General features: G+C 41.7%; 1 protein-coding gene across 4 annotated transcripts in view; it reads left to right on the top strand.

The window, feature by feature from the left end:
- Nucleotides 1–7,825: 7,825 nt before the first annotated feature.
- The window catches only part of LOC139576365 (tight junction protein ZO-2-like), a 156,504-nt gene continuing 146,053 nt past the window's right edge, over nt 7,826–18,276 (top strand). For all 4 annotated transcript variants that reach the window (XM_071402399.1, XM_071402403.1, XM_071402405.1 and 1 more), the window contains exon 1: nt 7,826–8,018. In XM_071402399.1, the coding sequence (XP_071258500.1) occupies nt 7,938–8,018 (81 nt within the window). In that variant the 5' untranslated portion in view covers nt 7,826–7,937. The remainder of the gene's footprint in view (nt 8,019–18,276) is intronic.

The raw sequence follows: 18,276 nt of genomic DNA, 5'->3' as shown, positions 1-18,276 counted from the left end.
TTCATCAGCCATGCGCCTGATCGGGAACACGCCTTTCTTGTTTCTCCTTTCCTATTGACGAAGCTTTTGTCCGGTTGAAATATTATTGATTATTTATGACAAAAGCAACCGGAGGATTGATTTTAAAAATCATTTGGCATGTTTCTACTAACTTTTACTGTACTTTTTAAAAACTTTTCGTCTGGACTTAGTGCACGTGCCTTAAGCATCCGGATTACTGGACAAAACCCGCGAACAAAAAGGAGGTATTTGGTCATAAAGAGGGACATTATCGAACAAAACAAACATTTATTGTCTAACATGGACCTGGGAGTGCCACCAGATGAAGATCATCAAAGGTAAGGTATTCATTTTAATGCTATTTCTGACTTTTGTGACACACTTCTTGGCTGGAAAATGGCTGTATGGGTTTCTGTGGATAGGTGCTGACCTAACATAATCGCAAAGTGTGCTTTTTCCGTAAAGCCTTTTTGAAATCTGACACAGCGGTTGCATTAAGGTTGCATGAAGTCTTATGAGTACCATCTGATGAAGATCATCAAAGGTTAGTGATTCATTTTATCTCTATTTCTGCTTTTTGTGACTCCTCTCTTTGGCTTGAAAAATGGCTATATGGTTTTCTGTGACTAGGTGCTGACCTAACATAATCGCATGGTGTGCTTTTGCAGTAAAGCCTTTTTGAAATCGGACACTGTGGTTGGATTTACAAGAGGTCTTTCTTTAAAATGGTGTATAATACTTGTATGTTTGAGGAATTTTAATTATGGGATTTCTGTTGTTTTGAATTTGGCGCCCTGCAATTTCACTGGCTGTTGTCGAGGTGGGACGCAAGCGTCCCACTTGTACCAGAGAGGTTAACAGGTGTGCCTTGTTAAAAGTTAACTTGTGGAATTTCTTTCCTTCTTAATGAGTTTGAGCCAATCAGTTGTGTTGTGACAAGGTAGGGGGTTATACAGAAGTTAGCCCTATTTGGTAAAAGACCAAGTCCATATTATGGCAAGAATTGCTCAAATAAGCAAAGAGAAACGACAGTCCATCATTACTTTAAGACATGCAGGTCAGTCAATGCTCAAATACCACTCAAATGGACGGCAGTTCATCAAAAACATATTGCAAGCGGAACATTGCAAGCGCGCTCCACCGTAGGATTTAATATGGGAAATGGTCACAAAGTCAGGTCTCAAGGGTGACATTTTTAAATGTTAAATGTTAATTGATTTATTGGTCAATTATACATATGTAGTAACCGTATGGACATACATTTGTCTTATTTTATTGAGTTTGTCCATAAGGCCTATGTTTTGTCCATTTGCCACATATGATCATAGAAAGTCGGCCAGAGCCCAAAAGTCAGTGAACCATGTCCAAATGGAATAAGAAATGCCCAAATGGGGCTGCAGGTAGCCTAGTGGTTAGAGCGTTGGACTAGTAACCAAAAGGTTGCAAGATTGAATCCCCGAGCTGACAAGGTAAAAATCTGTAATTTTGCCCCTGAACAAGGCAGTTAACGCACTGTTCCTAGGCTGTCATTGAAAATAAGAATTTGTTCTCAACTGACTTGCCTAGTTAATAGAAAGTAAAATTGAAAGTCACCCAGTAAAATAAAGTAAAAGTCTAAAAGTATTTGGTTTTAAATATACTTAAGTATAAAAAGTAAATGTAATTGCTCAAAATATACTTAACTATTGAAAGTAAAAGTATAAATCATTTCAAATTCTGTCATGTCCTGCACCGGAGCCGCCACCGACGCTAGTTTCCCACCCTAACCCTCCCCATCTAGTTTCAGGTTTTGCGGTCGGAGTCCGCACCTTTGGCGGGGGTACTGTCATGCCCTGACCATAGAGACCCCTCGGGGTTCTTTATGGTGTTTTAGGTCAGGGTGTGACTAGGGGGGTTTCTAGGTATTATATTTATATGTCGGTGTGTGTGTATGGTTCCCAATTGGAAGCAGCTGATGATTGTTACCTCTAATTGGGGATCATACTTAGTGTGTCCTTTTTCCCACCTGCGAGGTGGGATATTGTTTTGAGTGCCTATGTGCGCTTCGTATTTCACGATCGTTATATCTTTGTTGTTTTGGAAGTGTCACTAGCATTAAAATGTGGGACTCTACTCACGCTGCGCCATGGTCCAATTATTCATACGACGTTCGTGACAAATTCCTTATATTAAACAAACGAGACGGCACCAATTTATATATATATATTTTTACAGATATTTTATTTACAGCCAGGGGCACATTCCAACACACAGACATCATTTACAAATTAAGCATTTGTGTTTACTGAGTTCGCCAGATCAGAGGCAATAGAGATGACCAGGGATATTCTCTTGATTAGTACATGAATTTGACCACTTTCCTGTCCTGCTAAGCATTCAAAATGTAACAAATTGTCACGTCCTGACCTTAGTTCCGTTTTTGTGTCTCTATTTTAGTTTGGTCAGGGCGTGAGTTAGGGTGGGCAGTCTATGTTCTTTTTTCTAGGTTGTTGTTTTTCTATGTGTTTAGCCTGGTGTGGTTCCCAATCAGAGGCAGCTGTTTATCGTTGTCTCTGATTGGGAGCCATATTTAGGTAGCCTGTTTTCCATTGTGCGTTGTGGGTGAGTGTTTCCTGTGTTAGTGTTTGTTTCACATTTCAGGACTGTTTCGGTTTTCGTTATCATTCACTTTGGTATTTTTGTATTTTGTCGTGTTCAGTTTTATTAAACTATCATGGACACTTACCACGCTGCGTATTGGTCCGATCCTTCATACTCCTCATCTGAAGAGGAGGAAAATCGTTACACAAATACTTTTGGGTGTCAGGGAAAATGTATGGAGTTAAAAATACATTATTTTCTTTAGGAATGTAGAAAAGTAAAAGTTGTCAAAAATATAAATAGTGAAGAAAAGTATTTTTACTTAAGTAATTTACACCACTGATATTGGCTGGGTAATTAGCATACTAGTATCAAGTATTTATGAAGTCTTTTTGAATACAACTTTTCACATTTCACATAACACACATTACCAGTCATTGTTGATGAAGCCGCCTGTCATCAGGGTATTAACTCCGGTCACTATCAGAGGCATTTATTTTATTTTATTTAACCTTTATTTTATCAGGGAGTCATACTGAGACCAAGGGCTATTTTACAGATTAGCCCTGAATTACATAAATGACTGAAAATACACACAATAAAATATGAATACAAAATGCAAGCACAAAGATTAACACAACCATAAAAAAAAAACACATTCATCAGTAATAAGGTCCTCTTTCATCTTTCTGAATTTCCCTAAAGGCACCAAAACATACAATTTAAGAACATTTTGTTCCACAAATAAGGTGCAAGAAAACTAAAAGCTGATTTACCTAAATCAGTAGAGACCAAAGGAATTTCAAGAGTTAACCATCCCTGAGACCACGTGCAGTAACTCATTTGTCTAAAGTTTAGTAAAGATGTTAGGTACAGTCTGACTTTTTGTAAAAGGGCTTTATAAATGAGAAGCATAGCAATGTATCAGCCTATGTGACATCAAAGAGTGCCAACCAACTTTCCGGTAGAGAATGTATTTCACCCGTAATTTAGCGCAGTGCCCTATGATAAACTGCATCTAACGGCTTTAATGAAGTGGCAGCTGCGTTCATTTAGATGATGTCACCATAGTCGAGGACCGATAGGAACGTCAACTCATGATGGCGTGTCCTTTTCAAAAGAGTCGACGGAGACTCTGGCAACAACGGAGGAGGTGTCACAAGGGTACATGTGTCGCATGACACACTTTTTTTCTGAGGTCTTGCCTGACAAGCTATGAAATGAACAGTGAATTAAATCATTTTTGGAGGTTGCTAAACCATTGCAATCATATTGCTGGACATGTTATGATACCCTCCTTTGCTCCTTCTGGTAGGTCCCGGCATCCATTCATGACCAGGCGATCAATCTGGCACCCAACTGTGCACTTTGTCTAACAGAAAAACAGGGTCAACATTTGTCATCATCCCTCAATTATAAACATAGCTCAAGAAATAACACAGTCTTGTTTGGAAGCTAATTCTATTTATTTTTAGTTATTTTACCGTTATTTTACCAGGTAAGTTGACTGAGAACACGTTCTCATTTGCAGCAACGACCTGGGGAATAGTTACAGGGGAGAGGAGGGGGATGAATGAGCCAATTGTAAACTGGGGATTATTAGGTGACCATGATGGTTTGAGGGCCAGATTGGGAATTTAGCCAGGACACCGGGGTTAACACCCCTACTCTTACGATAAGTGCCATGGGATCTTTAATGACCTCAGAGAGTCAGGACACCCATTTAACGTCCCATCCGAAAGACAGCACCCTACACAGGGCAGTGTCCCCAATCACTGCCCTGGGGCATTGGGATATTTTTTTTTTTTTTAGACCAGAGGAAAGAGTGCCTCCTACTGGCCCTCCAACACCACTTCCTGCAGCATCTGGTCTCCCATCCAGGGACTGACCAGGACCAACCCTGCTTAGCTTCAGAAGCAAGCCAGCAGTGGTATGCAGGGTGGTATGCTGCTGGCTATGCTTTACAGGTGTAGACTGACTGGCTCCATAATTGATTAGATTCAGGCCGGTGATGCAGTTACAATTGTGCAAACAACTGTGACATGTTTTGCTATGGCCCTGTATTTTTATTTTTTTTTAATGATGGGCCCTGGGTTGGTTTGAGTTAGTAAACTGTTGTAGTCAGACATGTGTTAGCTAGTGCCACCATAGCTGCATCCAATATTTATGTGTGCTCTAGACATGGGTTGCACCTCGGAGGCTAATGTGACTATTTTGTCGAAATTACACGAGCTTAGAGGGGCATGAAAATACGATGACATTGCGTAAGTAATTACTACGAAACAACTTTGCCATATTATGATGTCGTCAAATTTACTTTAGAGAGATGTCAATGTTGCTATTACTGTTACAAGCAAAAATAGCTAGCAATGCTCATGTTAAATAGCTAAAATATTGTGGTCCCCTCAATCTTAGTTAGGTGGCTAAAGTTATACTGCAGCTAAAGTCCATCTGTTATCATATCTTGTAGTCAAATCTGAGTTGTGTCCAAAAATCTTAGTTTACATTGGCGCCATGTTCAGAAATGCCTCCAAAATATCCGGAGAAATTGCAGAGCCACATCTAATAACAGAAATACTCATCATACACTTTGATGAAAGATACATGTTTTACATAGAATTAAAGATACACTTGTTCTTAATGCAACCGCTGTGTCAGATTTAAAAAAAACTTTACGGAAAAAGCACACCATGCAATAATCTGAGACGGCGCTCAGATATAAAAAAAAACATTCCTCCGCCATGTTGGATTCAACAGAAATACGAAATTACATCATAAATATTCCCTTACCTTTGATGATCTTCATCAGAATGCACTCCCAGGAATCCTAATTCCACAATAAATTGTTGTTTTGTTCAATAATGTCAATTATTTATGTCCAAGTAGCTACTTTTGCTAGCGCGTTTAGTACACATGCCCAAACGCTCATGCAATTCCCGCATAACGTCGGACGAAAACTTAAAAAAGTTCTATTACAGGTCGAAGAAACATTTCAAACTAAGTAGAGAATCAATCTTCAGGATGTTTTTATCATATATGTCCAATAACGTTCCAACCGGAGCATTTCTTCGCGTCTGTAGAAGTAATGGAACGCAAGGCGATATCATGTGGAATGCGCATGACCAGGAACTGGCAATCTGCCAGACCGCCAGACCACTGACTCATTCCCCTCTCATCCTGCCACACAACACAGTATAAGCTTCATTCAACGTTCTACAGACTGTTGACATCTAGTGGAAGGCGTAGGAAGTGCAAACAAATCCATATCTTACTGGGATTTGAATAGGCAATGGGTTGAAAATCAACCAGCCTCAGAATTTCCACTTCCTGTTTGGAAGTTTGACTGCCATATGACTTCTGTCATACTCACAGACATAATTCAAACAGTTTTAGAAACTTTAGAGTGTTTTCTATCCAATAGTAATAATACTATGCATATATTAGCATCTGGGACAGAGTAGGAGGCAGTTCAATTTGGGCACGCTATTCATCCAAAGTGAAAATGCTGCCCCCTATCCCTAAAAAGTTAAGGTAGGCTAACGTTAGCCAGTTAGCTCGCTAGTTTGATTAGCTAGCTAGCTAAAGTTTCATCAGCTATGCTAGCGATGATAGTGATAATGATGATCAAAATATACATAACCAAATACATAACCAGCCGTCTACGGTCTAGCTACCAGTATACCTACCACCACTTGGAACCAACGAACTCAAACAACCTATTCGGCATGATAGGATCCTTCGGCAGGGCATGCAAACCAGTTGACTGTGCAGCATGCATTTTATGGTCAATCGGTATTGGGTTTTTTCAGTCTAAAACAGCCATGATCCTTTGAATACGTTGGAGGCGATGAAACAATAGAGTCCCATTCAATGAAGGGAAGCAAAGTGGGCAGAGGGGCGATTTGCACATTGAGTTTGGCCAAAGAAGGCATGATTTGTCGACATAATTGTAATCCAAACCCAACCTTAATTTACTCGTTATGACGCATTGAAGTTCTTAACTTCATTTTAGACAAGACTGAAATGATCCTATTTACACTTTGTAGTCAATTTTGACTCTAGAATAAATGTTTCTGACTCATGTTGATCCCACATAGGCCTTTTTCAAAAGGATTAGTTGTTTTCTTAGGGGCTGTTGCTCTGTAAGGTTAGGTTGATTCGTTATTTTGTAACCAGAAATAATTATCTGCTCATCTGCCCGTCCTCAGCATCGTGGCTAATTTGGTGAGGTTGCCCTATGAGAAAAGCTAGCAGCTAGCAATTTTAACCAGTGGTTTAAACCAAAAGTTCACAAGTATTGTCATGTTTTGTCATTGATTATCATGTCTTGTCCCTGTGCTTCCCTTCTATTCGTTTCCCTCTGCTGGTCTTATTAGGTTCTTTCCCTCTTTCTATCCCTCTCTCTCCCCCTCCCTCTCTCCCTCTCTCGCTCTCTCTCTCTATCGTTCCGTTCCTGCTCCCAGCTGTTCCTCATTCTCTTAACTACCTCATTTACTCTTTCACACCTGTCCCCTATTTTGCCCTCTGATTAGAGACCCTATTTCTCCCTCTGTTTTCCGCTTCTGTCCTTGTCGGATCCTTGTTTGATGTTTGCTGTTCTATGTCCTTGTTCCGCCCTGTCGTGTTTTTGCCTTCTTCAGATGCTGCGTGTGAGCAGGTGTCTATGTCAGCTACGGCCTGTGCCTTCCCGAAGCGACCTGCAGTCTGTGGCCGCGTCTCCAGTCGTTCCTCTCTACTGACGAGAGGATTTCAGTTTTCCTGTTTTGGATTTACCTAAGATAATATCCAGGAGTATCGGTTTTTGTTTAAGACTGGAATAAAGACTCTGTTTCATTTAAGTCGCTTTTGGGTCATCATTCATCAGTATAACAAGTATGGTCCCTTTGTGTGTTTAAATATGCACGTGTGTGTGCATGTATGTTTTTCCTATCTCATAATTATGGCACATTTAGCAAGCAGGGCGGTATAAATAACTGGTAAATAAATTATTCTACACACACTGAGACACCCTGCACGCTTACTCTCCCCTGTAGTGTGTGTGTGTAGTTGTAGGCTCTGTGTGTGTGTGTAAGTGTGTGTGGGGGGTGTTTGTTCTTGGACTGCACCTGTTGTTAACGTGTGCCAGAGGTGACACACATACTCCGAGTGTGCGAGGTCCTGCAGAAGCGGCAGCCACGCAAGCAGCCTCTCCTCTCTCTCTCTCTCTCTCTCCTCCTCCTTCTCTCTCTGCTTGGCACTCCGCTCTGTGGTAGCCCACACCTCGCCTCTCTCTTTCCCTGCCTCTATATTTCTATCTCCATCACCCTCCTCTCTACTGTGCGTTGTTCCAGTGTGGTCCTGTGTCAGACAGTGTCACCATGCGTCTGGGAATCACCTCCATAATTTCGGATATACTCAGCACCTCCGGTAACATCTGCCTCTGCTGGGCGGACGGCAAGGTAGAACCTGACTCCTTTCTGTCTTTTTGGCTCTGCTCTGTCTGGGGAAAGGTACACTCTGACTCCTCTGACTTATTTAGCAGATGTTCTTATCCAGAGCGACTTACAGGACAATTAGAGTGAAGTGCCTTGCTCAAGGGCACATCGACAGATTTTTCACCTAGTTGGCGATTTGAACCAGGGACATTTCGGTTAGTGGCCCAACGGCCAACGCTCTCTCTTTCTCTATCTCATTCTATCTTTATCTGACTCTCTCTCTGACTCCTCTCTCTCTTTTTTTGCTGGGTGCAGGGCAAGGTAGACTCTGACTTTGACTCCTTCTCTCTCTGGCTTTGCTCTGGAGCAGGACAACACCTCCACTGAGGAAAAGCTGATCTGTCACCTGCTGTCTGTCTGCTAGTTTCCTATGGCTCTTCTGTATGGAACTCCGTGGAGGGGACGTGCATTGACTTTACTATGTACTGTGTAGACTGCTCTCTTTCTGAGGTTGTGTGTGTGTGTGTGTGTGTGTGTGTGTGTGTGTGTGTGTGTGTGTGTGTGTGTGTGTGTGTGTGTGTGTGTGTGTGTGTGTGTGTGTGTGTGTGTGTGTGTGTGTGTGTGTGTGTGTGTGTGTGTGTGTGTAGGGGGGGGGTCGTTTTTGTTGGTTGTTGTACAGGTTTGGGTTGTTGTTGTACATGTGAAATTTGGTCTGTGTTTATGTATACGTAAAGGTGTGCGTGTGCGTGTGCGTGTGTGTGTGTGCGTGTATGTGCGTGCGTGCGTGTGTGTGTGGAGAGGGTCGTTTGAGGGTTATGCTAAAACGGTATGGGTTGGGTTTTTGAAAGTTAAGGTGTGAGAGAGAGAAACGCATAAAAGAGGTGGCCTTATTTTGTATGTGGTGGAACAAGAGAGGGTGGGCACACAAAGTGAAGACAGCTTGTTAGAGCACTGTTATTGGTTGGAACTGTCTCTCGCTCTAAGAAAGGCGTTGTTTTGAAGAGGACACAGGGGAGCAGGAGGCAGAGGACATGGCCTTTACTACAGGGGTTGGGAGTTAATATTTCAGTGGTTCTGACACCCTGATCCTTGAAATTCTTCTCAAATAGTTTGTGAACCATGTGTGTGTATGCGTTCCGGCATTTCGAAATGCGTGCGTGTGTGCTCTTTTGTGTGTTTGTGTGATTGATGGATGTGTCGGGGGACTGGAACAGTATTAGATTCAGTGTTGGGCGTCGGCAGGGAGTGCAGAGCGGAGCAAAGCGGAGGCTGCTGATGATTTGTTTGAGGCTTCAGCGTCTCTCTCTGACCTTACCAAGATAAAATCTGACTGCTGACATTAAGCTCTACATCACTACTAACAGGCCTCCGCACGACAAAAAAATGTATACAACTCTATCTGCTTTACATCGCTAAAGTTATTAAATGGTAAAAAGCTCATAGATGATAGCTTGTTATTGCTAAAGTTATTACATTGTAGAAACCTCATAGATGATAGCTTGTAATAACACGTAATAACACTTCTCAACATACACACTATCTTACAGTAAAACATTTACATAACTATCTGCCTAACATCTCAAAAGTTATTATATTGTAGAAAGCTTAGAAATGATAGCTTTTTATGTCTAAAGTTATTAAATTGTATAAAGCTTATAACTGATAGCTTGTTATACAGTGGGGCAAAAAATTATTTAGTCAGCCACCAATTGTGCAAGTTCTCCCACTTAAAAATATGAGAGAGGCCTGTAATTTTCATCATAGGTACACTTCAACTATGACAGACAAAATGAGAAAAAAAAATCCAGAAAATCACATTGTAGGATTTTTTATGAATTTATTTGCAAATTATGGTGGAAAATAAGTATCTGGTCAATAACAAAAGTTTATCTCAATACTTTGTTATATACCCTTTGTTGGCAATGACAGAGGTCAAACGTTTTCTGTAAGTCTTCACAAGGTTTTCACACACTTTTGCTGGTATTTTGGCCCATTCCTCCATGCAGATCTCCTCTAGAGCAGTGATGTTTTGGGGCTGTTGCTGGGCAACACGGACTTTCAACTCCCTCCAAAGATTTTCTATGGGGTTGAGATCTGGAGACTGGCTAGGCCACTCCAGGACCTTGAAATGCTTCTTACGAAGCCACTCCTTCGTTGCCCGGGCGGTGTGTTTGGGATCATTGTCATGCTGAAAGACAGAGCCACGTTTTATCTTCAAGGTTTTCACTCAAAATCTCACGATACATGGCCCCATTCATTCTTTCCTTTACACGGATCAGTCGTCCTGGTCCCTTTGCAGAAAAACAGCCCCAAAGCATGATGTTTCCACCCCCATGCTTCACAGTAGGTATGGTGTTCTTTGGATGCAACTCAGCATTCTTTGTCCTCCAAACACGACGAGTTGAGTTTTTACCAAAAAGTTATATTTTGGTTTCATCTGACCATATGACATTCTCCCAATCTTCTTCTGGATCATCCAAATGCTCTCTAGCAAACTTCTGACGGGCCTGGACATGTACTGGCTTAAGCAGGGGGACACGTCTGGCACTGCAGGATTTGAGTCCCTGGCGGCGTAGTGTGTTACTGATGGTAGGCTTTGTTACTTTGGTCCCAGCTCTCTGCAGGTCATTCACTAGGTCCCCCCGTGTGGTTCTGGGATTTTTGATCACCGTTCTTGTGATCATTTTGACCCCACGGGGTGAGATCTTGCATGGAGCCCCAGATCGAGGGAGATTATCAGTGGTCTTGTATGTCTTCCATTTCCTAATAATTGCTCCCACAGTTGATTTCTTCAAACCAAGCTGCTTACCTATTGCAGATTCAGTCTTCCCAGCCTGGTGCAGGTCTACAATTTTGTTTCTGGTGTCCTTTGACAGCTCTTTGGTCTTGGCCATAGTGGAGTTTGGAGTGTGACTGTTTGAGGTTGTGGACAGGTGTCTTTTATACTGATAACAAGTTCAAACAGGTGCCATTAATACAGGTAACGAGTGGAGGACAGAGGAGCCTCTTAAAGAAGAAGTTACAGGTCTGTGAGAGCCAGAAATGTTGCTTGTTTGTAGGTGACCAAATACTTATTTTCCACCATAATTTGCAAATAAATTCATAAAAAATCCTACAATGTGATTTTCTGGATTTTCTTTTCTCATTTTGTCTGTCATAGTTGAAGTGTACCTATGATGAAAATTACAGGCCTCTCTCATCTTTTTAAGTGGGAGAACTTGCACAATTGGTGGTTGACTAAATACTTTTTTGCCCCACTGTATCTAAAGTTATTGTCCCAAATACAGTACCAGTCAAAACATTGGACACCTACGCATTCAAGGGTTTTTCTTTATTTTTACTATTTTCTACATTGTAGAATAATAGTGAAGACATCACAACTATTAAATAACACATATGGAATAATGAAGTAATCAAAAAAGTGTTTTATATTTTATATTTGAGATTCTTCAAAGTAGCCTCCCTTTGCCTTGATGACAGCTTTGCACACTCTTGGCATTCTCTCAACCAGCTTCACCTGGAATGCTTTTCCAACAGTCTTGAAGGAGTTCCCACATATGCTGAGCACTTGTTTGGCTGCTTTTCCTTCACTCTGCGGTCCAACTCATCCCAAACCATCTCAACTGGGTGGAGGTCGGGTGATTGTGGAGGCCAGGTCATCTAATACAGCACTCCATCACTCTCCTTATTGGTCAAATAGCCCTTACACAGCCTGGAGGTATGTTGTGTCATTGTCCTGTTGAAAAACAAATGGTAGTCCCACTAAGCACAAACCAGATGGGATAGTATATCGCTGCAGAATTCTAAATAAATCACTGACAGTGTCACCAGCAAAGCACCCCCACACCATCACACCTCCTCCTTCATGCTTCGCGGTGGAAACCACACGTGCAGAGATCATCCGTTCATCTACTCTGCGTCTCACAAAGACATGGCGGTTGGAACCAAAAATCTCAAATTTGGACTCATCAGACCAAAGGACATATTTCCACCGGTCTAATGTCCATTGCTCTTGTTTCTTGGCCCAAGCAAGTCTCCTTATTATTGGTGTCTTTTTAATAGTGGTTTCTTTGCAGAAATTCGACCATGGACTGATTTACGCAGTCTGCTCTGAACAGTTGATGTTGAGATGTGTCTCTTACTTGAACTCTGTGAAGCATTTCTTTGGGCTGCTATTTCTGAGGCTGGTAACTCTAATGAACTTATCCTCTGCAGAGGAGGTAACTCTGGGTCTTCCTTTCCTGTGGAGGTCCTCACGAGAGCCAGTTTCATCATAGCGCTTGATGGTTTTTGTGACTGCACTTGAAGAAACGTTCAAAGTTATTGAAATGTTCCGCATTGACTGACCTGCATGTCTTAAAGTAATGATGGACTGTCGTTTCTCTTTGCTTATTTGAGCTAATCTTGCCATAATATGGACTTGGTATTTCACCAAATAGGGCTATCTTCTGTATACCACCCCTACCTTGTCAAAACACAACTGATTGGCTCAAACGCATTAAGAAGGAAAGAAATTCCACAAATTAACTTTTTACAAGGCACACTTGTTAATTGAAGTGCATTCCAGGTGACTACCTCCTGAAGGTGGTTGAGAGAATGCCAAGAGTGTGCAAAGCTGTCGTCAAGGCAAAGGGTGGCTACTTTGAAGAATCTCAAATATAAAATGTATTTCGATTTGTTGAACACGTTTTTGGTTACTACATGATTCCATGTGTGTTATTTCATAGTTTTGATGTCTACACTATTATTCTACAATGTAGAAAATAGTAAAAAATAAAGAAAAACCCTTGAATGAGTAGGTGTGTCCAAACGTTTGACTGGTACTGTATATTACTCAGATCAACTTCCCAACTCCTCCTTTATCATCCTACTCCTATATATAGTATAGGTCTATTATTGTAAAATGTTTATATACCATAGCTTGATATAATAGCTCAACTCAACATACTGTCCATCAAGCATAATTGTCTCCCTATTTTCAGTTCATAATTCACGCCTTTGTGGAAACGCTCTATTCCAAGTCACAGTTATTGGTAGAATACCTCCTACTAGGGCATAGATGCTGTGGAGGAGATGTCAGAAGTGGAGCCGGGTGAATATGTGTGTTCCTGTCAGTCTGTGGCAGGGCTTTGGGGCTGAGACTGTTTTCAGGACATGGTCTGAATCGAGAACAGGGCCAGCTGAGGGAGAGAGGGAGGATGCCAGTGCCAGAGAGAGAGAGAGAGAGGAGGGAGAGACAGAGTGAGTGAGTGAGGGGCATATTTCTTTTAGTAATCAGCCTGTCCTGTTGGGGTTATGAGAGCACTTCCAAGATGAATGTTCTATTGTTGATTGGGGTAAATGGACGTGTAGATGTGCTGACTGTTTACTCACTACCGCCTATAGCACTGGACACACACACACCGATACACACACACATGAATACTTGCACAGGGACACACACAGACAGACTCAGGCATACGCGCAAGAACATATTGGATGGATAGAAGATGAAACACACACCTGAGACACGCAGATGAGTCACACTTCTAATACCATAGCTTACCTAATACCTGTATAAAACCCAAAAGCACAAGCTGCACCCCAAATGCTCTACTGTTATGGTGATGATTTTCATTCTGATTTTCATTGTGCAGATATTAAGCCTAGGATAAAAACAGTGTCAGTGTGCACTGCAGGGACCAGAAGGTCCCATTTGGAGGAGACGGATAGTGGAGCTCCCCAGAAGGCATGGAGAAGTGTCACACTCAATAGATCTGGAGTGATCTTAACAGGAGAGACTGGCCTGATGCCAAACGCTAACACAATGCTAACATTACACCAAGCGAACGTTAACATAGGCTTAACGCTAACATAACACCACCAATCTAACGCTAACATAGGCCTAATGCTAACTTACTGCTAATATAATGATAACATAAAACTAACCTAATGCTAACACAACGTAAACACAATGCAAAGCTAACTCTGAGGTAACTTTAAGCTGTTGTGTTTTGCATGGCTGAGCGTCTGATGAAGGTGTAAATAATGGATGTGTCCATAATGAGACAAACACTAGATGCTGTTGGAGTTAATGGAGGAAGCTCGTCAGGGAGCATAGGGTTGGACTGCCTGGGGGTTGATAACCTAGACATGTGTTAGCACTTTGCACTGAGAAGAAATCAAAACAAGGCCTTCTCAATTCTCTCCCTTGCTTTATCATTAATTCTCTCTTTAGCTCTGTTTCTCTGTCTCTGTCTCTCTCACTCCATCTTTTTCTCTCTCTCTCTCTATCTCTCTTTCGCTCTCAACCTTTCTCTCGCGTTCTTGCTCTATTAGTTTTTTTTCACGCTCTCTGAGAGATGTTGGTGGCTACTTTGAAGAATCTCAAATATAATATATATATTTTGATTTGTTTAACACTTTTTTGGTTACCACATGATTCCATATGTTAATTTCATACTTTTGATGTCTTCACTATTGTTCTATAATGTAGAAAATTGTAAAAGTCAAGAAAAACCCTTGAATGAGTAGGTGTTCTAAAACTTTTGACCGGTAGTGTATATCCCCATAAGAATAGTAAACAATAAAAAAATGTACCAACTGGGTCAAATGCTATTTCTAGGGGGTTTAGGGTTAAGGTTAGAATTAGTGTTATGGTTAGAATTAGGATTAGGAGCTAGGGTTAGCTTTAGGGTTAGGAGCTAGGGTTAGGTTGAGGGTTAGTGTGTGTGTGTGTGTGTGTGTGTGTGTGTGTGTGTGTGTGTGTGTGTGTGTGTGTGTGTGTGTGTGTGTGTGTGTGTGTGTGTGTGTGTGTGTGTGTGTGTGTGTGTGTGTGTGTGTGTGTGTGTGTGTGTGTGTGTGTGTGTGTGCTCATAATTCTTACCCCAGCACTCACTGTCTGGCAGCCTTTCTGCTTTTTTGAAAACCTACTGTGCTGTCTGAATACAGCTATAGATACACAGAGTTTGGCAACTTCAGTCTGAGATTCACAATTTCAACAGGTGTCATTTTGACACCAAAACTTCCAGATCAGTAACATTCCATCCACAATGCACACTAGAATGTGGTCCTGTGTAGCTCAGTTGATGAGAGTATGACGTCAGTATCACCAGGGTTGTGGGTTCGATTCACACTGGAGTCACATTATATAAAATGCATCACCTCTCTGTAAGTCGCTTTGGTTTAAAGCATCTGCTAAATAGTATAAAATAATATGTCTGTGATGGAAGGTGTGGTGCCAACATGGATGATGTAGTTGGGTTATAGCTGTGTGTGTCAGTCACCTTGAGAATGATTCTCCCTGTAGCATCTCTCTGTGTGCATCTGGCAGTTGTGTAAGAGGCTAGAGCCAGAGGGCACAGACCTTTGTGTGTGTATATATACCCCACACATTTCTGCCCCATGTTTTTACCAACAAGCTCTCAAAGTCTCTCTGCAGAATCAGACATCCAAACCCTTGTCCATAAATGTCAGATTTTTTGGTATTAATTCCGAATGGTTAAGTTCATGAAAATTCAGAATGGTTAAGTTCATGATTAAGGTTTGGGATAGGGTTAAAACAAATAATAATAATAATAAATGAGATCCTAGAACTGGGATTGAACACGTTACCTTCAGAGCCAGGGCTTGCGGATCCCCATCCCCATCCCCATCCATAATGCCCTAGCAAAACCCAAGCCTACTTGATGGTAATAGCGCTCACCGTTGCCTCTAGTGGTCGGTTTTGACGTCATCTCCTGAAGTCCTGTTTCCCTAATAATAATAATTTGGTGGTTGCTTATATTTGTTCTATTTTACACATGTGCAAATTAATTGGGAATGTGTTTTTTCAATATCCCACGCCCTGAGAGACCCTCGGCAGTAAGGTCATTACTAGCCCTTATCAACAGCGACCATGGAGCAATTAGGGTTAAGTGCCTTGCTCTACAGATTTTTCACCTTGTCAGTTTGGGCATTCGAACTAGCAACTTTTCTATTACTAGTCCAACGTTCTAAGCACTAGGCTACCTGCCACCCTGAAAGGCTGTCTAATTTTGCAATGGAGGTTGAACGACCTGGCTGGTTTTGACACATTTTCAAAAGCAAGCACACGGTACACTTACACACACTGTACCTCTCTCTCTCACACACACACACCCGGCAAACACTGTATATATATCACACACACAGCAAGGTGAAAATTAATTGTGATACCGACATACTGTACACTTTATCACTAGAGAAATTAGTGTTGGTCACCTCTTTCTCTCTTTTTCTTTCTCTCCCTTCCTGTCTTCCTGTTGTCCTCTCTTTCTCATCTACCCATCTCCTTCCTTTTCTCTCCTTCTCTCCCCTGTGTCGTTAATATTACCATGTTAATGAACAACTGTCATAACCCGCAACGCTGCACATGTTAGCTCACAAATAATTAAAAGATCATTATGGCTCAATAGACAAAGTCATACTCTGGAATCAGACTCATTAGTTGACATTTATACCAACCATGACATCAATTAACATGACAATCCTCCCCTCTCTACCCTCCCTCTCTCTCTTTTTCTTCCATCTTCTCTAGCTCATTCTCATCTCCCTCTTTCCACCTCTCTCTCTCTCTCTCTCTCTCACTCTCTCTTCTCTTTCCACCTCTCTTATGTTCTCCTCGTCGCACCTCTGAGTCCCTGCCTTCATCTCTCTCTCTCTCTCTCTCTCTCTCTCTCTCTCTCTCTCTCTCTCTCTCTCTCTCTCTCTCTCTCTCTCTCTCTCTCTCTCTCTCTCTCTCTCTCTCTCTCTCTCTCTCTCTCTCTCTCTCTCTCTCTCTCTCTCTCATAGTGTGTGTGCGTGTGTGCTGCAGTAGCAGTGTTAATTAGCGTGGAGCAGATGGAGAAGGTGACAGGGTGCACAGTACCTACAGCTACACCACTACACACAGCCAGCCACGCCCAGCCAGCATTACACAGCACAGCACACTACTGGCTGGCTGCACGTGACTTCACACACACTCTTGCTTATGTAACTAAATACAGTACTCTCACTGTACAGAGTTTCAAAGTAGTTAACCCTAGTGTCCCTTTTAGATAAGAACAATGGTGGAAAACAACAGAGTTGTAGGTACTGTACCTTCAGTACAGTATAGCATAGTTCAATATAGTACAGTATAGGACGCCTCTCTCCATCACACCTCTTCCTCCACGCTTTCCCAAAAATAGTGTACATAGCGTAGCTGACTGAGGCCAGCCAGACAGCCAGCAGAGAAAGATAGGAGTGGTGAAGTCAGTGAAGTTGGGCCAGGCTTCATATTCATGAAGTCGCTCTCTCTGGCTCTCTCTTGTTGTCTTTCTCACATTATATCTCATTCTCTTAATCTCGTGTTCTATCTCTTACTTTTTCTCTCTCTCTCTCTATCTCGTTCTATCTCTCTCTCTGGCTCTCTGTCTGTGTCCAGGCGCAGTGCAGTACAGCACAGTACCTATCTTTAGTGTCTCGCTCTCGCTTCCTCAGCAGGTTGTTCCTGCTCACACACGCACACACACACAGTTGACCTTGGCAGATAGGAACGCCCATACTAGAGGTATACAGCTGCCCTTAACTACAGATCTAGGATCATATTTCCCCACACCTGGTAAGGGGTCATTTCTAGCTAGTCTGCCCACCAACGTCTCTCTATCTTTCTCTCACGCTCTCTCTCTCACTCTATGCAGCACAGGAAGACAGGTTAAGGTACTTCCTCAAGGTGCCCCAAATGTATCACTTTTGTGAGTGTTATAATATATGTATTTTTTTTTACAAGCATTGGCAAGCCCTAAATGTCAGAGGAATGGTTGATCATGTAATGAGGATCCTGCAGTAACAGACACTAAGAGCTTTAAAGACTGAGAATACTTGTATTTTCCTTCTGAGGCTTTTGGACTTTATTGCAGTAGAGGGTGTCCTAGTGAATAACGCACACACACAAGAACACACACACATACTCTTATCATATCAACTCCACAGACATTGCAGATCAAGTATAACGTCTCTATTTGTTTTACAATAATAATTATTCTTACATGTCACATGGTAATATAAGGCCTACCTACTCAATAGTAGAGGATTGCGCATCAGACCTTGGCTTAAATATGACTTAAAATCATTATACATTGCATTCGGAAAGTATTCAGACCCCTTGACTTTTTCCAAATGTTCTTACGTTACAGCCTTATTATAAAATGGATTAAATAAAATGTTCCTCATCAATCTACACACAATAACCCATCATGACAAAGCAAAAAAAAAAAATGTAAATGTTAAAAACAGAAATACCTTATTTACGTAAGTATTCAGA

Source organism: Salvelinus alpinus, chromosome 5 (assembly GCF_045679555.1).
Source record: "Salvelinus alpinus chromosome 5, SLU_Salpinus.1, whole genome shotgun sequence".
NCBI lineage: Eukaryota > Metazoa > Chordata > Actinopteri > Salmoniformes > Salmonidae > Salvelinus > Salvelinus alpinus.
The sequence above is the reverse complement of the archived record's forward strand: the minus strand, read 5'-3'. Positions and strand labels throughout refer to the sequence as shown.